This window comes from Malaya genurostris, chromosome 1 (genome assembly GCF_030247185.1).
Source record: "Malaya genurostris strain Urasoe2022 chromosome 1, Malgen_1.1, whole genome shotgun sequence".
NCBI lineage: Eukaryota > Metazoa > Arthropoda > Insecta > Diptera > Culicidae > Malaya > Malaya genurostris.
Genome location: NC_080570.1, coordinates 104,403,388 through 104,430,673, shown reverse-complemented (window position 1 = coordinate 104,430,673; position 27,286 = coordinate 104,403,388). Strand labels below are relative to the sequence as shown.

The following is a 27,286-nucleotide window of genomic DNA, read 5'->3' as shown; positions in this document are numbered from 1 at the left end:
AAGTATAGTGGAGACAGCTGTTCGTTTGGATTGAACAATACCGTTCCAAACAAGCAAGCAACCGGTCAAATACAATACGAAGCTCACGAAACTGCCAACATTACATATGAAATGTCGTTACTCTACTTATTGAAGAATCCGATCAAATTGGTCATCACTAGATAGTGTGATGGTGATTCTGTTGACATATTTCATGTATTTGGAAAAAATTTGGATGAATTTTACAATTTATTTTAGTTAGAGCCAATGCAGATGCCAAAATGTATGATTAACAATTGCCCCATATACTTTAAATCCAACCCTAAAACCTGAAAAATTTCAGAGATATGAAAACAGCACCCAACCACACTTCTTCGAATTTGATATTTCATAACGTTCCATCGACGACACGACCAGGCACTCTGAAGAAAAATCGGAATAAAAATTATTCGTGAGCGATTTACCTTCAGTTACCAAAAATATAGCGACCCCTTGATAATGATAAAAAAAATTACTTCAGCAACACTGTTTGAGTTGCTATGAACTAGTTACCAAGGAGCTCTATAATAAATAAACAAACCATTTCAGGAAGTTTTCGAAACTTTTCAATAGATTTCAATTTGTACCATCAGCTCTCAATTAAAAAAATTCAAGAATTATTCTGAAGGTATCATATGGCAAAATACAAAATTTGAAGACAAAACTATGCTTTGGCAGGCAGAGAAAGAAATTCTGGTATAGTAAAAACGAAATCACTTGATCTCTTGAAAGCTGTACGTGGCACCGCAAGCCATCCGTCGAGGGCTGGGTCCCCTGGCGGTGTTCAACCTGACTTGTCGTTTGAAGATATAGATTTTAAAACTGGTCGTTTGAAGATAAATATATTTAAAAACTTACAACCAACGAATATAACCGTCCGGCCTTCATTCAACAGTATCGTCTAAACTACACACAGATGTTTGAAACTTTTGGCGGAAATGATATTATGAAATATGACGAAACTAGACTCTGATCGTCTCCTGTTCGCAGCAAGCCAATTTGACTAATCTTCAGAGCAACTGTGTTAGCAGCTTGAAGTTGGAAATATATTTCCTTATTTAATATGCATTTAATTCACACATTGCATTTCTTACTTACAAATTCAGTCTTCTTACACGTGACCTCTTTCTAGCCGTAAATCAAATCAGTCAACTAACGAATCGTAGCTTAAGCAATGTTAATTTAGCTTATAAGTTATTTTTAATCGTATATGTATACTTTCGATCGTACTGAACATTTTTATTTATTCCGTAACAGAATTACCCAGTGTACTAGTTTGACAGTGAAACTTCGCTCTGACGGATTTAATGACTGCAAACTTCACCACTTTTTAAAAACTCATTTATGTAGCAGATAGTTGTCATAGATCTAAGTCTGGTTACGTTAAACTATTTAACAAGCTTCGACGAATATTGAAACGATACGTGATACCGACAACGCATTAAAACTACACAATACAAAAAAATGTTGGTTAAATATGGAAATCTGATTCTGCTGTTCTTAAGAGCCATTTTTTGTATGTTCGAGTTCCAGCCAGTGCTCAACGAAAGCCTCTATCTAATAGTCTAATCGATTCATCGCTCTGGCATTTGATGATGCTGGAGAACTTTCAACTTACTGCGAAATAAGGATCTTCCATTTGAGGCAGTTCGTTTTGTTTACATATTTTAAGTCTTTAATATGCAGTAACCAAGGTTATGGTAATTGTTATTCAAAATCAACAATTCATCAACTTGTGTTGCCAGTTTCAATAGTTTTCCAGTCGATTTCGTTTTGACATTTCCAGTTACTGAGGGGTAGTTAAATTTGCGATACAGTTTCGATAGACGAGTGGCAGGTCGTGTCGTCGGTTCCATATTGATATATCTCGTTGAATACATACTGCAGAAAATCACTGAATCACTTATAATCGATTTATTAACCAAATTTCTAAATTTTTCTGTATGTTATTATTCGATTAATGAGAAAATATTATGAAAAACCAGCAATTCTATCAAATCTGCAACTAAAATCTGAAAATTTTCATCACTGCGTAGTTCAAAGCTCACCCGTTGAGCAGCGCAGCGATCGCAGAAGAGTTACTCAAATTCATCAATTAGCATTCTAACAGACCCTGTCAGCCTGGAGCGATCTCAATCTTCAGTTCAGCAACGCCATCGCACGGCGTCTCATTCAACATGTCATGTCAATTGTATGGGTGCGCAGCCCTGCTATTTTGGCACGTAGGAATTTGACATTTCTCTCCCCTACTTCTATGTATGAGATTCGATGCGGACTCACCTGAGGGCGACATGCTCGCAAAAAAGGATGTTGCCAATTATTTGTTCGGGAAATGTGAAAGCTGGATATCTTGTTAATATGATGTCTTTGATTCTAACGTCGTTTTCGCTCGAGAAACTGTTTCGGGTTTGCACTTATGCCCCGTTTACACTTCTGCTGGCTGCCAGCATGCTGGTGTCAGTGTACTGCCCTCTTAGGAACAAAACGTTCAACGGTGGTCCTTCGTTGGTCTAATACTTTGGATCATTGGACCACAGTTGAACGTTTTTTCCTAAGAGGGCAGTACACTGACACCAGCATGCTGGCAGCCAGCAGAAGTGTAAACGGGGCATTAGCAACGGGATTGACGAATATCAAATGAAGTCGAATAAAAAAAAAGAAAAAAGGAAGACAGTAATAAACAAGACACGTACGGCGAGATAACAAAGCAATTTCGCCTGGACAATGTTGATAGCTGCCGGAGTGCAGCCAGCCTTCTGACGGTTCCAGAATTCCTCACAATCGGGTAGGGTGGACACTGTGTTAGGTTTGGCATCAAGTGAAAACGATATAAATATTTCTCGGTTAATTTTTCAAAAGGGCGTATAAGCAAGTGACAGTTTCTCTTTGTTTACTTTCTCTTCTATTAATTACCAAGCGGTTTCCACGTTTATCAGTCAACTCTTTGCATGAAATGATACTCGAAACTATCAACTTTCAAACAGAATAGTGATATCAAAGAAAATCTTTTTAATCACATCACAATAATCGAAAGAGAGAGTGATTAAAGAGAAACTGTCTCTTGCTTATACGCCTTTTTGATAAATTAACCGAGAAATCTGAACTGCACTGAAATGAAAATCTTATTTATATTCATTAGATTTGTCATATGAATCATATGCCGAATATAATTCATAGAAATTATATAGAAACTTATAATCTTTATTTAATGGGTACGTCAAATCTAAATGGACGTTATCATAATGAAAGTTATAAAAATATCCCATATAATTTATATGGAAATCCGATGAAAGTCGTGAATCGTACTGCTTGAAGCTGAAGGAATAGTTGTGTCCTCGATATTCGTCAACTGCTCCAAACCATTTTTTTTTCAGGAAGTTCCGCATCTCAATGTAATTTTATATCGCTGAAAAAAACAGCTCATCCAACTTCGTTCAAGGATATGCGTTAACGGACCATGAAATATATATCCGGTACGTTTCATTACTCTATCTGTCTAGTAAGATTCATTTTTTTTATTTTCAGTCTCGGGATCTCACTTCTCTTTCGCAAATATCATGAGGTGCTCCCTTACCGAACGGAATACTAGTATAGCTTGAATCCTCAAAGAAAAGTAGTAGTTTGCAATTATCTACTATTCGTATGACCTCCATTGAAAGTTTTATATATATATTTTAAAAGTTACTTGTTGTTACTAGTTATTACACTAAACTAGTCATATGGTATATATGAACCTATCTAAATAAATTCGAAGTGAATATAATATGCGCTTCATAAATTGTTCCAATGTATGTTGTGCAGATATCTAGTTATGGTTATAAGACGCGCCAATAAATTTGACTCAGACTGGGAATTTCATTCGTTATATGGAAATCCTGTAAAAATAATGTTAAGAAGAGTGTTATGTTTCATAAGATTATCTCATATATTTGACATGATGTTGAACACATCTTGTAACTATTATTGGAAATGCTAATAGTGCAAAATCATTAGAATATCATATAATGTGAAAAAGAAAATTTAGCTCAGTGTGGCATCTCATCGTTTACTCAAAAATTGTTATTTTTCTGACAGCGTGTAAAACCAAAACTAAAATCAACCAGGGATGTCAGGTTCACAGATTAATCTGTGTTTCACAGATTTTGAGTTTTCTGCACAGATTTCAAAAATGACACAGATTTCTGAAAATGATCACAGATTTTCACAGATTTTGGAAATCGAACACAATTTAGCACCAAAATGTACAGAGTGGTTGAGGAAAAAGGAACTGAGCGTGTTGATATTGAGACCTTTTTTTGTTTTTTTGCTCACTAAATTGATTTTTAACTGCTCTTGGGGTACGGAAAACGGTCACAGATTTTCACAAACAAATTTTGGGTTTGATCACAGATTTTTGGAAAAATTACCTGGCATCCCTGAAATCAACAACCAGTCACATAATTTGTAGAGATTTTAAAAGTTAATTTGTTATTTCTTTATATTGATAATGCGGCAGACATTAACATTACTGTTCAAAAAAACCGTCAATGGACACATATTTCGTGGCAAAAATCGTTTAGTTAAACGTGTGACAGCTAATGCGGTGCAAACTCTCAGACAAGATTACGAGCGAACAGAGCATAACATGGCACTGCTCCTGAACCCTTATTTAACACTCGTGAGTTTTAAAACATTCCAATAGTTAACTGTGATTATAAAATACATTCAAACCTACAGACCTAACTAGACCTCTGAAGAGCTATCAATTTCATTCAAGTTTTTTGTTTCCACGTATTTACTATTTTTAGGAACAGTCGTCGGGGCATGCCAAGGAATTGCAAAAGAAAGCGGCTACCATCAGTAAATGGAAAGAACAGCAACTGAAAATGAAAGCTCACATTACGGTGGCGGACAGGCTACAGTGCCTGAATGTGAAAAATGCTTGGGATTAATGTTAAAGCATCATTTTTGGTTTGAAAATAAATAGTAAGCTAGTCTAATCTGAGTGAATATTCTATTTAATACATCGATACACTAGAGAATGAACAGAAAGATGGGAATAACCCTAAAATGTCAACTACAGGGATACTTGTTGAAATATTTCGATTGAAACAAAGTACAGAAAAAAGGTGCTGAATATGTTTAACACGGCCTTGCTCTTCATCCGTTTTTTATGAGCATAAACGGAACAAACAAGCCTGTATCATAAAGAGGAAAGCCTGGATCGAGTGTTTACATTCTCGCCTGGCTTTGGTAAATATTTTGAAATAAATAAATAATTGTGCACATGCATGTTGGTATAGAGTTCTATAAATAATAAGGCTTTGTGTTGAAAACTGGATTGTTTAGCTAGAACTAGTAAGGATTTAGCTTACATACAAAATGTATGTACGTCATGTAACACTTTATTTCTGGTCTAAATCATTTGCGTATTTAATTGGAATTCCACTTCGTCCTTCTTCAATCATTGCAGGAGCATCTCGTCCAAGGTTCTGCTCCAATCCCTGCCAAGACCTACCAAGGAAGGCCTCTCCAGAGGTTACTTGGGCCAATTCATTCTTGCCCCTCAACTGTATCTCCTGGCAGGTATTTTCTTTTACCTTATCGTCCTCTCTGCGGGTTATGTTCCGAACCTTACCGGTTACTAGGCTTATATCAGCCCCAACAGAATTCACAGAATCCGGATCGAACTCCTTATGAAACCGTCCAGCAGGTAATATGTCAATGAAATTCGTACTATAACTAGTGGGAAACTGGCCAATCCAAGCTGGATTGAACGCTAGTTCGCATTCGTAAACTGAAACTAGAGGTTTAAAAAAATCTCGCGAGGTAAATAGGTCATTTTCTGGACATCCAACCAGTACAAAGCAATCGATTTCAGAAAAGTTAGCCAATTTGGCTGGATTGATTTTTCCTACTGATATGATATAAGTCCGGATGTTACGAGCTCTAGCCATTTTCTGAATTCGACTTACTACATCCAAATAGCCGCTAGCAGTCAGTGTGGCAACAACGATTCCCAGTGAAGTGGCGTCTTTGCATTTCTCGATGTAGAAAAGACGACGTCGAAACCATCTAGAATCGAGTGGATCGGCAAGGTTTAGAGCATTGGAATAAGGATCAAATCGAAACCATTGTTTTGCTTGAATACTATTCGAGGTATTGAAGAAACTTCGATTGTCACGACCGATAAAAATGCATACAGCTTCCTCAAAGCTTTTTCCGTCCAATTTCCAACACTGATCTGATATATTACCAGTCGTGGATAGTTGACCGATTGAAAACTTCTTGTGAGTGCCTTTCATTAAATTCTCTATCTCTTCGATACAATATGCATAGCTAACATCGTAGAATATTGCAAGTTCGGTGTCTGGGTCTGAGAACTGCTCGCAAATACTTGTCATAAAACAATCCGTATTAAGCTGGCTGCGAGGAAATACATATTTGGTTGGTAAACGATTGGAACGGCTGAGGCATGCATGTCCAAAGTGAAGGACACCATCTGCGTTTACGTGCGAAGCCGCGATTTCGTCTACGCAACAACTTCCGTAAGATGTATCACCCAATACGAACAGTTCCACAGTAGGTAATTCTTGCTGGAGTTGCTCTACTACAGTTGTACTGCAAGGCAACAGCGCATCTGGGAATTGAAGACAGATCTAAAAACGTAAAACGTTACTCATCATTCTTTTTTTTTCTTTGTGGTATCACTATAAGGACGGCTAAGACCGCTCACGGTCACTCATCATTCTTATAAAAGGAGCAGAATTACTTGCCTTTTTGAAGCTATATTCATTTATCCAGGCCACACAACGTTTCAATTCCTGATGACTCCAGAAACTTTCAAGGCAGATTTCTTCATCTTGCACCTGGTCAACTTGTCGCTCGATTATTGAGGAATCATTTGAACTAAATGCTGCCGTCATAGTCTTTTTTGAAATACAACTCAATTGAAAACTTATTGAACAAAAATTAAAACATATGTTTGGCTTGACAGACAATTTTCGATGTTCGAGCATATAATTTTTGTATTGACTTCTCAGCAGCGATGCCAGATAGTAGTAGTGTCATTTCCGTAGATTGGAACTTTTCTCGAAAACGCTCACAGTGAAGAGCTTTTTTTTGCTCGCCAGACAAAACTTGTTCCCGTAGTTCTCCGTTGATAAATTTTAATTTCCGAAAATTTCGTAGAAAAAAACCAATTCCCGTAGATTTTGTTTACGGATCTGTAGAAAATGTTCGAATCCGTAGATCTACGGAGATTTCCCTAGATCTGACATCGCTGCTTCTCAGTAAAATCTCCCACAGGGGTACATGCATTCGTATTCGAAACGGTATTGTGAAGCACTGTCATTTTTGACAATGCCGAAGGCTCTCTCGCACAGGATACCTCTCAGACTCTCCCGTGTCGCAGATTCAGCTCCGATGTTTAGCCGATCAAGTTCGAATATTCGTGTCGTTATGTTTGTAGGGTTCGGACGTGGTTGCCGCTGCTCTGAGTCGCGAGTGTTCCTTTTCCAACAGTGACGGTTTTTTTTATTATTAATTTTCTCCTTTCTGCGTTGGCATTTGACATATATGGGAAGATAAAAGTAAAATGATAAATAATTACATGGTGAATAAAATAGAAAAGTGACATGTAAGAGTGAAAACTGTTTGCTGACTGTTTCTGATGCTGATCGGTGATGAAAATTTAGGAAATTTATAGCCAAAGCAGAAATTCTTATTCTTTTCAACCAGGGATGTGTGCGTTTTGCATTCTGATCAAAAATTTTGGGTGGAGCATCCGTGGATTCACCGTCTGGAACGACTCGGAATGGTTGAGATGAATGGTTTTGATTGATTATGTAAAAGTATGAAAGCTCCGTTCGGAATTACGTCCTCGGTGCTCATTGGAAAATTTGAGGATGCTGGTGAAAAGTGCATGAAAAGCTGTGCAATCCGGTGTGCGCCCGGAAGTACCGATGAATTCTTTGAAAATTGCTTGCGTAGTTTTGAATGTTTCGACCCCCTTCAGATGTAGTGAATTGCTGTCAGTGTTGCCATATTAATTATAATCACAGCATTGATTTTACTTGATTTCCTAAATCATGTGCGTTAGTGTTTACACGGTTTACACACAGAAAAATATTTTGTAATATTAGCCTGGTACAAAGTGAAAAATTTGTTTATGTTGTTCTGGTACAAACTAAGTACTAGAGTTGATTTTGTTGATGTGAAGTTCAAATATTTTAAGTCTTACAGGCCAGTTGTCATATGTTCGAGCCCCGACCGGGAAGGATTCATAGTGTCAGTAGGATCGTAGTACTAGCCATGCAATGATTCTGTACGCTAAGAATCGGCCGCGAAATTTGTTGAAACAGAAATGCCGAATTCCACAAAAGGAATGTAATGCCAAGACTTTGACTTGCCGTATCTAGCCATTCGCCCCGGGCTCAGGAAACCATTCGCCCCGGTCGCAGGAAACCATTCGCCCCGGTCGCTGTTTTTTAGGGGCTGCGATGCCGGCTGAGTCGGCCACCGACAAGCCTCGAAAGCAAATATGTAAACCACCCGTTTGTCGGTCTATTTAAAGCTAGTTTATTTGGTTTAGTTAAATCGGAATACGATTACGAAGCCGAAATATTTTCAGTAAAATCTTTAGTTTCATTGCGAGGACAAGGCAACCGCGGTGGCGCAAAGCCAATGAGATGACGCACTCCGAGTCGTCGAAAGCGGTGGCTCCTTGCTAGAGATGATCGGATAAGCAATTTCTGAAACCCGACCCGTATGCGATAAAAAAATTGTACCCGTACCCGAAAAATTTCGGGTATTCTGGGTCGAATACCCAAAACACAGAGAACACACATCCAAGTAGAGATTTCAATGTGTGTCAGATTGATTTAAAAAGCAATCACCAAGTAGAAATTCTCCTGTAGAGACGCTTCAAGCAGCCCAATAATCCCTTATGAGCTCTTGCGTTCGAGCTTTCATGCGTGCAAAGTCGTGCTCAACAGTGATTTTTAACGGATTTTTATTTGTATGCTTTACACAGCTTTTTTGAAAAAGTTTACTAGCTTGGATGTCTGTTCTCTGTGCCCAAAACGTAATCAAATTGTTGAAATTAAATTCGTTCAAAATGAAAAATAAACCGATCACAGCAAACATTTTTTTTTTCCAAACCCGACCCCGACTAAAACCCGCCGGGTTCAGGTCGGGTTTCGGGTACAAATACTTTTTGCATACAAATCTGTTAGTTAGGTGTTTTTACTTTAGCAACATTGTTTTGAATGTTATCTACGGTAACATTTTTTCCTACTGTCTTTTTACACAAAGTTTGTTTATAAATTGAAAATTATAATTAGGGTCCCCATTCATCTCAGCTTCAGTAGTCATCTCATATACGACAAAGAAAGATCTGTTACCTCTGTTCGGTAGATTAACTTTAAGGCTATGATAAAATTAGGTGCATTAGCTCCGAATTTTCGCGTCACAATATTTGTTGTATTGCATAATTTTCAAACTTTCTCTGCTATATTGCTTTTTATATCACAATTCGTTGATTTAATGTCGAGTAATTTGAAAAATAACATGGTGATTCTACTATTAAGATGACTAGATTGGTACAACAGCCCTATTATCTCAATTCTATCTCAATAGAAGGGTTGCGTTTTGATAACATTCGAAGGTGTAAATTAAAGATGTCATCCGAAAAAACTCAAATTCAGGTATAAAAATTCAACCGTTGGGTAATATTTCGCCATCATCAGGTTATCTATTAAGGTGATTCATCTCGTAGTTCAAGCCACTATACCATTCTATTTATTTACAATCAACGTTCAACGATGATTTCAGAATCAATACCTTCACTTCGGCCTTAAAAAATAAATATCACGGAAAGATTTGATTTGAAAATTATGCAATGCTTCTATAGTAGCGATTGTAATTTGTGAGAATTCACAAATTAGTTTTTATCTTATCCTTTGAGTTAATGCATTAAAGGGAGACAGCAAATTTAACTTTAATTGTGGGTTTTATATAAAGAAATGAAGAAGCTGAGATGTTTAAGGATACAGTTATCCTGCATGATTGCATCATTGGATGTAAGCACCAAAATGAAATATAACACTAACTGTTCTTTTTGTTGTTGAAAATTGACAGTAACGAAATTTTTCATTAATAACAATGCAATCTGAAATATTTTATTTTCAATTGAATACAGCTCCGACAGTCACCTCATACATGAAAACCACTGAAAAAGGATATCTTCGCATAAATTCTGAGTGATTTAATCGAAAACTAGAAATTTTTTATTATATTACCCCTATTTTGGCATCACTGGTTCGCACATTTGTGTATGAATATGTAAGAGAACAAATCCACCAGCGAAAGCTGAGAGTAGTTGCTCTCCAAAGTGGAATGAATGATCGTGGCTTTGTTTTGCTCTGCGACCATCCACTCTTGGTAGCCGAGCCGCCAGTGCGGTAACCGTCGCATAAATCGAACGAGTTTTTCAGTGCAGTACTGAACTCGCGGCCCGTAAGATATCGTACCCTTTGATGAATGGTCATAATCAGCAGCAGCAACAGCAGTCTGATCAGCTAGCGCTGAGTAATTGAATTTCCTCACCGATCTATAATGGATCAAATAATTCTCTCTTCGTGTGCACGTGTGTGATTTGTAATATTTTAGGAGAAAAGTTTTTCGTGGTAAATTTTCTAGATTTTGCTGCCTTTTCTGCGTGAACCAGGAAAAAACATAAATTTTCGTTGAAGTATTGAAGGTAACGAGAGATAAGCAAAAGGAGGCATAGATGTTTATCTTATCACGAGCATGCCGTTGATGAGGATAAGTTGGTGCGAAAATGTGTGTTTAAAATAGTCACTTTCGAGAGTGAAATTTTGAAGATGAAAAAAGTGTCCACAATAATGAAGTAAAAAAAAGTATTTCTGCTTGGCACATTGTTTTATATAGTGAGGAAAAAATACCTAAAGCAATTGTTTTTTCCTGCCTGCGAAAGCTTAGCCAAGGGGTTTGCATAAGACAGAACAGGAAAAAATTAGTGTGCGTTTGGTTCTGTTTCAGTGTGAGTGGAACAATCGTTTGTCGCAGCTCGAGAAAGTTGGAACAGCTGACTAAGTAGTGGACTATTTACGTTCTCTGGATTTGAACATTTAAATGAAATACGACTAGTGGCACTGATATCAGGTGAGCTATAGTACTGATTGAAAGTATATGCGTGGATAAACCTTTCTTTTTCAGACAACTGTACCCCATCAAAGTTGTGTAAAATTTTTCATTAATAGAAACATTTGTTTCCTGCTCCTGCAGTGGTGTTACCTCTTAAAAACTTACTTTCGGGTTTTCTTTGGTACGAAACCGAAACAAGATAAGAATCAGTTATCATTCCGACAAAACGTTTCGGCATGGTGTAAAGTTGCTCATTTTCTGTCCAATGATACGAAATTTGATCATTTTAACGGCACCGGTATCATTTATTACTTGTATGGTTGGCAGTGGACCTTGTTTCCAACCAGTTATATGTATGTTTACTAGAATACTGACACCAGAATGTGTTGTTGTCCCTCTCCCTTTATTTTACGGACTTTGAAACAGCTGATCCGTCGATTATCAGCTTGGTAGCTTAGTTTTGCTGTCAACAGTTGTACAAATATGAATCAATAAAACGTTTAGTTGCCTGCTACCCTTTTCATCCAACCATTCGTGAAAAATAATAGAAAGTTTTTAAATTTCTAGATTCTTTGGAAGTAAATTGCTTAATTTATCTTTTGTTTGGAGTTCTATATCAAAAAAAAAAAATTTCCTGAATATTTCATCATGTGTTTGAATCGAACACTTGTGTTGGAAAAGTTTATGATTCCCAGTGACTTTTGTCAAGCCGCATCGGTCCAATCTTCGGGTCGATTATCGGACGGATTGAGCACGACATCGACTCGATCGTAGCCGTCATCGAACAGTTCGGCGCCGTTTGCATCAACCGCGTCAGCAGCTTATTTTGCTATCTTCTTCACTCTTTGGCTTTAGTAAGACACAATACAAACGTCAATCTAGTTCAAAACGCAAGGTGTGGTGTTCGAAAGCGATTCACGTACGAAAAAATTGGTATAATTTTTCGATCAAATTTTGATCATCAGAAAACTGTCATATCGCAAATAAAATAATTGAATTAAAAGCTTGCCTGTGAAATCGCTTCGTTATTTTATTTTTCGAAAGTCACTTTTATGAATCAAGATCTTCTATCAACTAATGTGCCACTTGAGCCAAAACTAGGGTTGGTGTCGGGCTGCCGACGCTTCCTTAAGCTTCACATGATTTTATTAAAATGTAAAGGAATTCATTGAGAATCGTTAGATAATAAAATAGGATCAAGAAAACCGAAAATCTTTCAAACCAAACCAATGCAGAACCATTTTTAATTTTACACGTAACAGAGATATTTTGGCCACTTTATATATTTTGGCCCACCTAACAAACTTTATGGATTCAATCGATGTTATGTAACCCATGTTGAATCAATTTGAAGCTAATCACATTAAATGACCTATAGCGCAAGGGTTTACCAAAGATATTACAACATTTGGTAAATGTTTTTATAAAGTGTGCAAAAATAAAATCAATCCTAAAGTGGGCCAAAATACCTCTGTTACCCTATTTGATATATTTTCGTTCCCATCGTTCGCCCGATGAAGATATACGACATAATCATCCTCATTTTTGTTTACGGCCGTATGCGATACGTTCTAAAGTATGTCAAATTCGTATTACCATTCACGTTCGTATCAATCACACTTTCAAACATCGTACATGCATAAGAACAACGCCAATCCAACTTTAAACCATCAGTTTTGGTACATACATAAGTTGTAATGGAAAATGTTTGATATCAGTAAGTAATTATACAGAACACTTGCGAAATGGTTGGCAAAAGTCTCAAGGTAACATCGGGAATTTTTTTTTTGTAAATTCATGTCTGAATTTGCTAATGAATGCCCTAATTTCGTCATAAATTATTTCAGACACCTTCAGGCAATACTTTTGTTATGCTTATATTTGTATGAGATACTGATTTCAATAGAATTCATACTGATTTAAATTGAAACTCATATTGTCCTAAAAGCTACTGTGAAATTTCATGTAGATCTGACTCCTGGTTCCGCAATTACAGGGCACTGAGTGTCGAAGCTTTCAAACCGTCATATAAAATATCGATACAAAACCACTACGCACCGGTACGAGCTGGCACGGAAGAAGAAAACACAACTCCCTTTACAAACAATGCACACAGTGGGCTTTGTTCGATTGTGTACACGTTATAAAGAAAATGAAAACCTACACCTAAGCTTACCTACTTACTCACTTTCCTCAGATATAGCGTGATCGATTTTCACAAACTTAGGTTCAAATTAAAGATCTTATGATCCTATACAAAGAACCAGAATTTCACTCGAATACAACTTTCGGTGCAGGAATTACAGGGTGAAGGGTGTTAAAAATTGTATAGCGTCACTCTAAGCGGCGAAACCAAAAACGTGAAAAAATTCTAAACTGGACTCGAAACTATTCAAACTAAACAAATTAATTCCAGCTATCCTGGTTCCCGATTTCCGATTCCGGAAGCATCGAAAATAGTGTTTAAATACTCTAAAATGAAACTCAGACTATTTTCTCAAAGATGGCTTGCCAATTTTCTTGAACTTAGGTTTAAGTAAAAGGTCTTATAATGCCCAATAAATTTCCTGAATTTCATCTGGATCCAACTTCCGGTTCCGGAACTACTAGGTTGAGAATTAAATACAGCGCCACCTAAAGCGACGAAGTGAGAGAGGAAAAAGTACTTAACTAGGTTAAAAACAGGTCCAATTCGAAGGTGCTGGCCATACGAACCAACTTCGGCTATTCTGGTTATCGAAGTTAGGTTTCGGAAGTATTGGAAATGGTGATCTAAACTGCATAAAGGACCTAGCTTACTTTTCTTCATGTTGGCCAAATCGATTTTCACAAACTTGTAGATTCAAAGGAGAAGTCGTACGGTTTCATACAGAATCCCTGAATTGAATTGTGGATAATACCCCAAAAAGCCTTTCTGTTTCTATTCAATGCAGAGATGCCAGATATTTGCATAGAAAATCTGTACTGCTTTGCATACAAATTCTGTATTTATCTGTATTCACTAATAAAACGAAATTTCTACAATAAAAAGATGTTATTCAAATAGAGTTGGGTCATAGAATAATAGAATCAATGAGCATTCATCCATGTTATATTCGTAAATCATTGCCGCGCTCACAAAAATATTCAACGACGAAATATAATAGTTTTTTTATCAACAGCAATTGAATTGTAATTTCATATACTTTTTTTTTTCATAAATACGTTTATTTCATAGGCAATATACATAAGTTTTTCTTCGCCGTGGCATCCACAATACATAGTAGTTTAAACCAAATACATTTCGAATACCATATTAGTATGTTGGTACTCATTAGTTAATCTAAACACTGTTTTTATCAAGCGAGTTGCTATTTTAAATTACATTAAATAAAATACATTTATTTTGTACATGATCTTATAACTATTTCAGGATTGTTTGTATCAGTTCACCACTTATATTCAATATTCTATAGTTGGCTATTGGTTGAACTCATGGAAGAGAAAACAGTCTAACATAAAATAAAATTTAAATTGGAACTCCAATGGATTTAATGAAATGATAAAGAAGTTTCATGTATGGAAGGTCACGACAAGCAAGAATGTCGCGAACTGGGACATTGGATAGTCTACCTTGGGTACGCAAGGAATTTATTAGTTGAGATCTGACATCACGAAACTCCACGCATGTCCAAACAACATGGTCAATATCGCGGTAACCTTCGCCGCAAGCACAATGATTAGTCTCGGAAAGTCCAATTCGAAGGAGATGTGCATCTAACGTGTAGTGATTGGACATGAGTCTGGACATCACACGAATGAAATCCCTACTCACATCCAGTCCCCTGAACCATGCCTTTGTCGATAATTTCGGAATAATTGAGTGCATCCACCGACCCAGATCATCTCTATCCCAAGATGCTTGCCAGCTGGCAAGTGTTCTTTGGCGAGACGAACTATAGAATTCGTGGAAAGCAATCGGTCGCTCATAAATTTCACCCTCAATAGCACCACGTTTGGCTAAATTATCGGCTCTTTCATTGCCTGGAATGGAGCAATGAGCCGGGACCCAGACTATAGTGATTAGATAATTATTATTCAATATGTCGTTCAGACACTGTTTTATTTTGGCCAAGAAAAAAGGTTCATTTTTGCAAGCGGCGTTTGAGCGAATAGCTTCAATTGCACTTAGACTATCTGTGAAAAGAAAATAATGGTTTGGAGATAATGTGACGATTACACACAAGCTATAATGAACTGCTGCTAACTCTGCTATATAAACAGATGCAGGTTCTTGAAGCCTAAATGAGACCGAAACATTATTGTTGAATATACCAAACCCAGTAGCCTCTTCAATTCGTGATCCGTCCGTGTAAAATATTTTCTCAGAGTCAATATGCCTGAACTTACTTGTAAATATTTTTGGGATTTCCATCGAGCGTAGGTGTTCCGGGATTCCACGCACTTCGCGCTGCATGGATGTGTCGAAAAATAAAGTTGAGTCAGGGACATTTAGGAGGCTGACACGGATAGGAATATATCTTGAAGGGTTGATTTCCTGTGACATATGATTAAAATATACTGTCATGAATCTGGTTTGAGATTGAAGCTCAACTAGCCTTTCGAAGTTATTAATAACCAGGGGATTCAGTACCTCACATCTTATTAGCAGTCGCGATGAAAGCTCCCAAAAACGATCTTTCAATGGAAGAACTCCCGCCAGAACTTCAAGACTCATTGTATGTGTCGAATGCATGCACCCTAAAGCAATTCGCAAACAACGATACTGAATTCGCTCCAGTTTGATAATATGAGAGTTTGCAGCGGAACGAAAGCAAACGCATCCATATTCCATCACTGAAAGTATCGTTGTCTGATACAATTTTATTAGATCTTCCGGATGAGCACCCCACCAAGATCCTGTTATTGTTCGAAGAAAATTTACTCTTTGTTGGCATTTTGTTATCAGAAACCTAATGTGTCCTCCCCACGTGCATTTGGAATCAAACCACACCCCAAGGTATTTGAAAGTCAAAACCTGTTGGATCATTCTTCCCATCATATGAAGCTGAAGCTGCGTGTGAAAAATGCATGCGTTTCTCTGACAAAAGGTTGTGCACATAATTATTTATAACCGGTGGAAGTCCATGTTGGTGGAGCTTGTCTGAAAGAACATCAATGGAAACTGAATCAAATGCTCCTTTAATGTCTAAAAATACAGATGCCATTTGTTGCTTTTGAGCGAAGGCAATTTGGGTGTCAGACGAAAGTAATGCAAGGCAATCATTCGTCCCTTTATTTCTACGGAAGCCAAACTGAGTATCTGACAACAAACCGTTCGTCTCGACCCAAGTGTCGAGACGTCGTAGAATAATTTTTTCGAACAATTTTCTGATGCAGGACAACATCGCAATGGGTCTATATGAGTTGTGATTGGAAGCTGGTTTCCCCAATTTCATATACTTATCAAGGTTGAAAATCAGTTCGTGCTCGCATCGCAAACGACACAGTCGAAAATTTCTTACGGTCGCGACTACAGAAACAAAGACAATACAGTGCAGTTAACAATAGAGTGTACGAAATGGGCAAATACGATTTAACAAAGCCTGAAACTTGGCCTACAAGGCCAAATTCAATTTGTATTGATTTCAAGCGCTGCAAAGTTAGACCTGCAGCAACCGAAATTGAAATCTTGCTTAAGGAACGAATGCATCTAAACGTTAATGATGTAAGTGAGATTCAATTCAACAAGGCGTCGAACTGTGTGTACATTATGTTTAAACGTGAAAAAGATGCAATTGCATTTGCTTCGGTTAATAACGGGATGCACAGTATTGATCATGACAATGTTAAATATAAAATCCCTGTGTACATGGTGGACAATGCCATAGAAGTACGCGTGCATGACCTTCCCCCGCAGACCAGCGATCAGTTTGTTCGGGAAAGTATGTCGTATTACGGTGAAGTTCTTTCAATCGAAAGGGAAGTATGGCGGAATTTCTTTCCGGGTATCCGGAATGGCGTGCGAGTGGTACGTATGCAACTACGTAAAGCAATTCCATCTTACATCATTTGTGATCAAGATGGGATACATCCGTGTAAAACGTTGATTACGTATGAAAATCAATTGGTTACATGTCAGTTTTGTGAACAACCTGCACACTACGGCAAACCTTGCACTGAAACTGCGAAAACAAACAAAACAAACAAAAACAAGGACAACTACCCAACAACGGAAACTAGTGAATGCAGTGCTCCTGTTTCAAAAGCACCTTCACCATCTAACCAACTATCAACTGCAATCAATGTACAAAGCGCATCTACAGCAACTGCAAATGAACCCAAGACTGCGATCAACAATGAAAACAAGGAAACGGAAACCACTCACAATTCCAACGATGTAGCAATGGATGATATGAGCAACGGACAAAATGACCTCCAATCTTCGCTAGAAGGAAATGGAAGCTTCTCTCCCCCTAGAAGAAGTGTGACAACGAGATACAACAATAAAAAAATTATATTATGTAACAAAAACATGGGTAAATCGGCCACGTAAAGCTATACGCAAATTGGCCTGAATAAAAATTGTTATAAATAAAAAAAAGGTTGAAAATGTTGACTTCATAGGTTCACATGGAATTCCAACGCCCAATATGCACCGTCAAGTCAGGTCATACAACTCTCAGTCTGACAATAAAGTTTCATGATGGCATGAATTCCTTGAACATCAGTTCAAATTGGTTTCAAATTATAATATGAATGTACGTGGACAAAAGATTTCCATTTTAATTTGTTATTTGACCGTTAATCAATAAACTTTTTTCTCGTCATTTGCAATCAAATACTTATACTAAAATCTGTACTCTGTATTAAATCTGTATGCGCATGTCTAAATCTGTATAATGCAGTTAAATCTGTATAAATGGCATCTCTGATTCAACGAACTTTTTAGAACTCCACAGTAATATTTGTGATGGTATGAGTAATATGAGAAAGGCATCATTACACCACTAGGTAGATTAAAACAGGTTTTTTTATTTAACAATATATTCAATAGAACACACTGTTTTATTTCTAAGATGCCGTGGGCTTGAATTCTGACTGTTGTTGGTGGATGATCTGTTTGTGTAATCAGTTATTTACAAATATGACATTGATCTGTTAGAACCAGAAGAATTCTTCATAGAAGATAAAGTAGTTGGAAGTAAATTTGGCTAGACACCTGCGAACTTATGAAGAAATCATTTCTCACTCGTCTGCTTTGTTTGAAGGTAGGCGTTGACTGAGCAGAAAAATGTGACAGAGCATACATTTATAGATTCTGTTTTGCGCGAAAGTTTATACTGTGCAGCAAGGATGGTTTTTATCGTATCAAAGAACGCTCTCTATCAACTCTTCACACGATTCAATCAGTGCTATCAAAAAGAGACATATAACATCTCAGCAACAAAAAAAACCGGCATAGCTCATTTAACATAGGATGGACATCAGTGCGAGAGCGAATTTCTCTCGATGATCCGTTTGAGCATCACAGGTTAGTACGCTGCTGAGGGGATTCGATCTGCAGCAACAAACGGTCGCTCATTCTCGTTTTGCGATCCGATTCTATATGGGCAATGCATAATTAGGGTTCTCACAATTTAAATCTGTAGTTTTCACCAGAAAAGTCTGTAAATTTCTATCGAGGGATCAAAAATATGTATATGAGAATGAAATAATAAGAAATCGAAGCACAACGAAACGAAATCTGTATAAAATGTTCAAAATGTAACAATGAGAGATTCTGTTTGTTTACTTCCTCTTTCGGTTATTGCGAAATTTTCCTGCTTTTTTCGGCAATTTCTTCAGTGCAGATTAAAGGATAATAGCTCTAGTTATTATTATCAGTAAATAATTGGAGAGAAGGATTGATAAGAGTACCTTAATAATCGAAAGTGAAAGAAAACAAAGAGTATATCTCATTGTTACATTCGTCGTTTTGAACATTTTATACAGAAATAGTCTTAAGAACCCAAATTTAAAAACACCAATACTTTTCTTCTTCTAAATCTTATGATGTAGATGAAAACCGTTGGAAGTATTTTTTGCGTTTGAGCACCCCGAAATGATAATTCGATTAAAAATTCTAAAAATCCCATATGAATATGAAAACTTGTTCTGTTTATTTTCACTTTCGTTTCATCAGAAGAAATTGTTAATAAGCATATGTTTGTCTAATTTCAAGAAAAACATAGAAAAATCTTCGTTAACAGATGGAACCATTCGTAGTGTTTACCGTTCCTGATATTCTCTTTTATGTAAGTTCCATCCTCTGTTTTGGAATCAACACAATGTCAGAATAATGGTTTTACTTCGAAAAAAAAACAACAGTACAGATCATTATTCTATTTTTAATTCACGTTATTAAAATCTGTATTTCTGGGCGAAAATCTGTAATCTGCATATACAGAATCTTGGTCACAAATTTATCTGAAAAATTTGTAAAATACAGATTAATCTATATATGTGGCAACCCTGTGCATAATTGCGATAAAATCATTCTACTATTGCGGCTTATTTAAACTATGTGCATATAACCTTTGTATAAGTTGTGTCTATGAAAATGTCTGTGAATGCTTCACACCAGGGTTTTGCAATATTGTAACCTAGTATGAGGATCATCCAGTCGAATCATCGATTCGATTTTCTACTATAATTGTCAACTTGCGATTCTCTCTTGGTAAATTCCAACACAGCGCCGATCATTGCCAGACTGTATATATTTTGTTAAGGGCCGTGAAATACTTAGAGTATGAGGTGGAGCGAAGAGATGTAGAAAAATCTTCTCACGGTTCATGCATTGAGAGGCAGCGAGTTTTTGTAGCATCATCTACCAGATTGAAAATTTTGTACACAATGTAGAGAAATATCGAGCCGCTTTCTGCCAAATTATCGGCCATCACCAACACTGCTTGTGCAAAACGGTGGGCTATTTTTCACGCATGTCGCGAAACCTCCCTATACCGCCCGAAGTAGAACTTCGAAGAATCAACAAGATGAAATCATTATGGCAAGTTATAAGCGTTCGAAACTATGACAGAGAATCTAATGCGACAAGCCATATTGAATGTTCTAATTGACACCCGGCTCCGTACAGTGAAGAGTAATGAACTTAAAAACAGTCATGTGCGCTTAGTACGAACCGGTTACTTGTAACCAAAACCCCTAGATGACTAAAAAAATCTGCTATCTTTTATCTATATCTTTTTGGATTTTCTCTTGGTTGGAGATTCATCGAACAGAAGAATGCCTTGTAGCTCATCGTATTGTTCATAACGCCATAATAAATGTTTTTTTTTGTCGTGACAAAAGTAAAAAATTACACAATTACACAATGCAAAAAAAATCCCGTAAATAATATATGTAAGCTATGGAGTCGAAGTAACTTTATAAAAATTACGAAGTCGAAATCAAGCGAAAAATAGCACACAGTTTATTGTACCAATAATCATTTCATCTGTGCAGTCGCCATGTTCTTTGGTGGATTACTCGATTTACAATATTTGTTGCGGCTCTAAGAAGTTATCCCAGAGAAAAAAGTACGGGTGCCACAGACATAACTGGATGTCGTGAATACGAACTAACTGAAACGCTTTCTTCTTACTTTCGAATATCAATTAGTTGATCACTTGTATTAATTTCCACTACTAGAATTTGATACGACGCACCTAAACTGAGTCGGTATTATGCATTTTATATAAAAAATTAACAGAAGGTTCCTACAACAACTACGAACTCCAACTTGTTCAAAAAAGGACCGTACATAGTACAGTAAAGTAAAATTTCACAAAGTTCTTTGAGAATATGTTAATGGTTCTAAAAAGAACCGATTGAAAGAATTCACGAATAAGAACTGGACCTGAGTTCAAGAACTAAATTCGGAAATTAGAACAAGCTCAGAATTCAATTGCAATTTAGTTTTTGAACTAGTTTCGAAACTGAATTCAGTTCCGGAATCCAGTTCCAATATGCAGGTTCTGAATTCTAAACTTGTATTCTAAAACTAAGTGCTTGAGACATAATTTTGAAACTAAACTCTCCTTTCGACGATTGAAGTCCAAATAAAAGCACGACCTGATTGTTTGAGGCATTATACCACGAAAAAGGTCTGCGCTTTCGTCGCTGTCTGCTCCTCCTGACGACAGATCTCCCAATAAGAGCACGATCGGAGCATTTCACGATTTATACTTGGTTTGTTCTTACTGATGTGGGAGAACCTCACCTTGACATCCAGTTCCGCCTGAAGCACTAGAAGAAATGAAAGATTTTAAATCAAAGTTTATCTTTCATACTCGTCCTGTAGATAATCGGAACTGATATGTGCTTGACTACCTCAAAACCGTCGTCCGGGTGCGAAAAAGGTAAGCAAGCGTGATGATTTTTTATCATTATTTCCAAAAGTTTCAGGAAACTTTGTTTTTCAGTTATGTATGGTTATCTCACGCTATTGAAGATTTAATCACAAATTCCTGATCATATTTCCGATAACTTGTAGAAAAAACTAACAGATCGGATGAAAAGTTCGTATCGTTTCTATGAGAGGGCGCCACTAGAATTAAATCCATACCATTTTCAGTTAGTACCAACCTTCAAAAGATACGTGTATAAATTTGACAGCTGTCTGATTATTAGTTTGTGAGATATTGCATTTTGAGTGAAGCTACTTTTGTTATTGTGAAAAAATTGGAAAAAAAGGAATTTCGTGAAACACTACTTTTTGATGAAAAAAAGTGCCGCCGATACCAAAAAATGGCTTGATGAGTGTTATCCAGACTCTGCACCGGGCGAAGCATCAATTCGTAAGTGGTTTGCAAAATTTCGTACTGGTCATATGAGCACCGAAGACGATGAACGCAGTGGACGTCCAAAAGAGGCTGTTACCGATGAAAACGTGAAAATAATCCACAAAATGATTTTCAATGACCGTAAAGTGAAGTTGATCGAGATAGCTGACACCCTAAAGATATCAAAGGAACGTGTTGGACATATTATTCACGAATATTTGGATATGAGAAAGCTTTGTGCAAAATGGGTGCCGCGTGAGCTCACAATCGATCAAAAACAACAACGAATTGATGATTCTGAGCAGTGTTTGAAGCTGTTATATCGAAATAAAACCGATTTTTTTCGTCGATATATAACAATGGACGAAACATGGCTCCATCACTTCACTCCGGAGACCAATCGACAGTCAGCTGAGTGGACTGCACGCGATGAACCGAACCCAAAGCGTGGAAAGACTCAACAATCGGCCGGTAAGGTTATGGCGTCTGTATTTTGGGATTCGCATGGTATAATTTTCATCGACTACCTCGAAAAGGGAAAAACCATCAACAGTGAGTATTATATAGCGTTATTAGAGCGTTTGAAGGACGAAATTTAAAAAAACGGCCTCATTTGAAGAAGAAAAAAGTTTTGTTTCATCAAGACAATGCACCGTGTTACAAGTCGATGAAAACCATACTGAAATTGAACGAATTGGGCTTCGAATTACTCCCTCATCCACCGTATTCTCCAGATTTGGCCCCCAGTGACTTTTCCTGTTCTCAGACCTCAAGAGAATGCTCGCTGGTAAAAAATTTAGAAGCAATGATGAGGTAATCGCTGAAACTGAGGACTATTTTGAGGCAAAGGACAAATCGTACTACAAAAATGGTATCGAAAAGTTGGAAGATCGCTATAAGCGCTGTATCGCCTCTGATGGCAATTATGTTGAATAATAAAAACGAATTTTGGCAAAAAAATGTGTGTTTCTATTAAACGATACGAACTTTTCAGCCGAACTGTTATGTTGTTGGGTTAAGTATATCAAGATATATTCGCGATAATGTTCTGCCCATCATTGTACAGGGTAAATTTTGAAAAGGCGCCACATAGTAAAGTAAGTCGTATTCACGACAAAAATCGGGGTACCGTAACCCTACCTTTGAATTAAAGGTATTGGAGGATGTTGTATTGTTTAAATATTGTTAATCTATTACTTGCAAAACATGAAGAGGTTTTATGCCCACTAGAGAAACGTAGAACTGAGTTTCAGCTCCAGTGGGGGTAGGAAGCCTTCTTTTAAATACATAAATGAGGAAATGAAGTGAAAACTTTAAGGATCAGCCCCATGGGATTGTTCGAGCCATTGATGTGGAACAAGGCAACCAAAATTTCTAATGATCGACATTTTCAATTAATCGTCACACTTTTGAATCCGCAAATGCACGAGAGTCTGCTTAGATTGATCTTTATTAGGAACCAACATCGAACACGCAAACCCAGAAAATAGACTTAATTTGCCGTGATTTGTTTTGTAGCCGACGAAATTACATCAATAGCCCATATGTATGCAATTATATGTTTGTACATGCTTGCGATACGGATATTGATATTTAAGCTTTTCTTCACCAAGCTTGTGTTCAAGTTTTGTATGCAAGCAGTTATTTTTATAGCGTTTCTCTACCATTCTGCGATTTCGGTTGAAGCGATAAACTTTTTCTCATTATCAATCAAGTTCATCTTATATAAATTAGAAATTAATCTTATGCACTCAAAATTTACCCTAGGGCAGTTGTCAATTTCTCAGGCGAAACGACATAACATGGAATTTCATCCGATCTTGCATGAGACATGATCAGAGCATACCAATTAGAGCTTCAAATCGTTTTATGGCACTTTTTGTCTTGCTGTCTAGCAACAACCCACTTCTAGCATGCTACACGTAGGACTGAAACGTTAGCTATAATTTTGCTTATATTTATAGCTTCGCTTTTGCATCGATTGACCAATCAGAGACCCTTTGATATATCGGTTACTCTTTTAAAACCGTCGACTATGGCAGGGAAATCCGGTATGCCGGAGATTTTTTGCAGACAAAATAGGACACTGCTAGCTATTAATCAATATTTCAATGATATACAATTAAAAATACATGGCTGTGAACATTGAAATTAATACGTAGGAATATTTTCAATCAAATGGTGACATAATAATAATAATTGATACAGAATTGACTGAGCTGTAATTGTTCAAAACCTGACCACATTTCTACGTGTATTTTTCTTGAGTTTCTAATTTGCACCCCTATATAGAAAATAAAAATGTGTTCCACATTAAAACTAAATTAGTAACTTAATTACTAGTAGCAATTGTTTCGATATCGCAAACGTCCAAAATCGTTCAAATATTTGAGCACGCAAGCTGTTAATCATTCATGTAACAACAATAGTCTATTCCATTTGCCTCCAGTACTTGTTCAGACATTTTAGCAGTCTACAGAGAGTGAGAATTTTTGAATTATTCATCAAGATTCGTTTCCTTGATGCGGTTCATCCTGAATGAAAAAACATCAACATTTGTTCACGCTTACTCTGTGGAACAAAGAATCCAAATAGTGCAATTAAAAATTCAAGTAAATTTGAATTCCTAGGTCCATCAAAAAAGGTGTGGTGTTTGTTTTGATAGTTCCGTTGATTAAGCATTTTCACTTCTGTCCTCCATCGCATCAATGTAAGTTTATTTTAATTTGAAGAAATGGAATCCGTTATTTTTCGGGGTTAACCTAAAATATACAACAAGATTTTTACGTTTAAGATCGAAGCTATTAATCCTGCTATTTAACAAATAAGCCACGCAATGCACCAAATGTGGGTTCGTTGCGGTTTATGCGTTATGCATAACACAGCCACGGCTCAATTATCGACGTTTTTGTGTGAGAGTAAAAATTCCCCTATTTACACTACGGTTATGGCTTCCATGTGCGAAACATTTGTCGTACAGTATTACTTAGTATAATTGGTAAATTTTTGCATCATTACTCTAAGTGAAAAAAATATCCTACTTTTTGTGAAATTTCAGTCTTCGAACTTCGAAGGTAACAGGTCTTCACGCATGATTATTACTTTACATAATTCAATGCATTTAAATACAGAAGAAAATTGTATTCCATGACATAACATACTACTGACCAACCGAACCAAAACAAAAAAAAGCCCTCAATTAGTTTCAGTAGTTTCCTTTCGGATACTTCAGTCACAGCGGTGGAGGCGGCGATTGTGTGCTACTGGTTCATATTGAAATTTCTCCGAAGTGTTCGGTTTTCGGTGCAAATTGAACTACTGAAGCATTATTTCAAGAGCCGAAAAATGTAGTGTTATTGAAAGCAAAAAGCAATCGGAAAAAGCATCTTTTTTGCAAGTGCAAGCAAAATGTCTCCGATCCTTCGGCGGGTGTAATGCGGAGAGCAGCAAATGATCGCACAAGATCGGCAAGATAAAAATGAACGTTAGCGAGCATTATCGATTTCGAAAAAGAAAACGCGAATAAAATCCGCTTCTATGGGCCTGGCGTTGATTCGTTTGGCCGCGGCGGCCCCGCGGTGTCAGTGAAAACCGAGTACAGGTGCGCACCATCCACACTACACAATGAAACCGTTCGGTCGATGATGTTGTGATGTTGAAAACCGCTTCATACCAAGGAGATCGGAACGGAGGCTGCTCGCGAAGCAAAATTTGTTCTCGTTTTCGTTTGGCTACGGTTTTTTGGGCGAAATTGAATGAAATCGAAATTGATGGTCTAAATGCGCTTCGGTGGTGAAGGTGATGGTGAAGAATTCGTGTTATTGCTGGTAAAAGTTTTTTTGGAGTGTGTCGATAACAATAAACTACTCATTAATTATATGGGCACTTATGGTTAATTTATTTCAGTAATTAGGATATTTTTTTTCTAATTGTCGCTAAAAACTCAGATTTAGTACAGTGATTTCTTATTTTTACGTCTTCTACACATTTGTGCATCAGCAGTTTATGTTGAACTGGTAATGTGAATTAAACGGCTTATGCACTCAATATCTTTATTTCTTTCGAAATCTTTCTCAGTGAATCCTAAGATGCTGAAGCAATCTAAATGGCATTATCCGTGAAACCGGAATGCACTGATCTGTAAACCTCAAGAGGCGCTTAGAGAAAATCGATTTAGTTCGCACGTTTTAATTTTGATTTGTTTTCCAGTAAACTGTTATTCATCAACGGAAAACAAATAAGATTAAATATAAAAAGACCATTTTCCAACTGCTGCAAGAATTGTCGCTGTTGAAATTTTTTTTAATTTGTTATAAAATCTCCATGTACTTTACATTGATTCATAATAGTAATAGTAACTTATTTAATATATTACTCACATTTATGACACTCTTAGTCTTCTCAAATCTAAGTTCAAATTATTTTGTTATTTCATGTTCTTCTAAATTCTTTAAATCAAGCTAATGTCCAGTCTTCTCTACACTTTCAAATTACACATGACATCATTACTGCAAAGCTAGATTAACTTTACGTTGGTCCGAACGTTTTCCGGTGTATTTAAACATATCTCCGGAGTCGATGTCTTGTAGTCAAAATTGACGATTATGAGTTTTTTTTTGAAAATCTGCAAAGGAAGCCATCTCGATTCTTTCATTTTCTTTCTGTATTTTAACGACATCATTTTGTCGTGAATACGGCTTCCTTTACTACCTTTTCAAAATTTACCCTCTGAGAGAATGATTAATTTTTGATCGTGAATATCTCTTGTTGTATCTAACGTATCAACCAAATTTTTGGTACATGCCATCGGAAATATGATCATTAATTTATGATAACATTTTCAGTTGTATAACATAATCACAAACAGTTGAAAATTATAGTTTTCTGAAATGTTTGGTATCAAAGAAGAAAACTCATAACGCGTTTCTCGTACCTGGGTGAGTATAAAAGTTTAACACTTGTTTAACACTAGCCAGGTATCAAGAATTCAGTTCAGTATTGGATCAATTGCGTGACGTTCACAGAGCCAGTTTTTCTTCAAAGAAGATCGATTGCGTCATTCAGCTGCTGATAGTTTGCATTGAAGCAAAATACAACGAAAAGTGGATAATGATGAGGCAATATTATACAATATCGGCCCTTCCAATGGTTCCAAATGTTATCTAAAGAACAAATGCAAATCGGAAGTGTATGTAATCTTTCAAGTGACGGTTTACAGTCTGAGGTAGATTTTAATTAGAAATTTTTCGCATATTTTTCTCGGCTCTTTTTGACGTGAATACCTCTTACTTTACAATTGAGAGCATATTAAAAATTTA

At 36.8% G+C, this 27,286-nt stretch overlaps 3 protein-coding genes across 23 annotated transcripts in view; 2 read left to right on the top strand and 1 right to left on the bottom strand.

The window, feature by feature from the left end:
• Window positions 1-4,431: 4,431 nt before the first annotated feature.
• Window positions 4,432-5,002, top strand: LOC131425309 (large ribosomal subunit protein mL63). Its single transcript, XM_058587102.1, has 2 exons — window positions 4,432-4,675; window positions 4,806-5,002. Exons 1-2 carry the CDS (start codon window positions 4,505-4,507, stop codon window positions 4,947-4,949), a joined length of 315 nt encoding a protein of 104 aa, XP_058443085.1. The 5' UTR covers window positions 4,432-4,504; the 3' UTR covers window positions 4,950-5,002.
• A 360-nt stretch (window positions 5,003-5,362) lies between these two features.
• On the bottom strand, window positions 5,363-7,015 carry LOC131425308 (2-(3-amino-3-carboxypropyl)histidine synthase subunit 2). Its single transcript, XM_058587101.1, has 2 exons — window positions 6,774-7,015; window positions 5,363-6,656 (listed from the first exon to the last, which is right to left on the bottom strand). Exons 1-2 carry the CDS (start codon window positions 6,921-6,923, stop codon window positions 5,403-5,405), a joined length of 1,404 nt encoding a protein of 467 aa, XP_058443084.1. The 5' UTR covers window positions 6,924-7,015; the 3' UTR covers window positions 5,363-5,402.
• Window positions 7,016-7,438: 423 nt separating this feature from the next.
• LOC131425306 (F-actin-monooxygenase Mical-like) overlaps window positions 7,439-27,286 on the top strand; it is a 153,967-nt gene continuing 134,119 nt past the window's right edge. For 2 of the 21 annotated variants that reach the window (XR_009228973.1, XR_009228956.1), the window contains exons 1-2: window positions 7,441-7,636; window positions 10,669-11,184. The gene's annotated coding sequence lies outside the window, so the exon portion shown is untranslated. Of the gene's footprint in view, window positions 7,680-7,727; window positions 11,185-27,286 lie in introns of those variants that run through there. The other 19 variants (XM_058587099.1, XM_058587100.1, XM_058587098.1 and 16 more) reach the window with 17 other exon arrangements.

Excerpts from the sequence above, each read along its gene's own strand:
- LOC131425309 (XM_058587102.1), top strand. The coding sequence starts at position 4,505 with ATGCGGCAGACATTAACATTACTGTTCAAAAAAACCGTCAATGGACAC. Across the intron at positions 4,676-4,805 it reads TGAACCCTTATTTAACACTC|GAACAGTCGTCGGGGCATGC; the intron begins GTGAGTTTTAAA and ends TACTATTTTTAG.
- LOC131425308 (XM_058587101.1), bottom strand. The coding sequence starts at position 6,923 with ATGACGGCAGCATTTAGTTCAAATGATTCCTCAATAATCGAGCGACAA. Across the intron at positions 6,657-6,773 it reads ATGAATATAGCTTCAAAAAG|ATCTGTCTTCAATTCCCAGA; the intron begins GCAAGTAATTCT and ends TTACGTTTTTAG.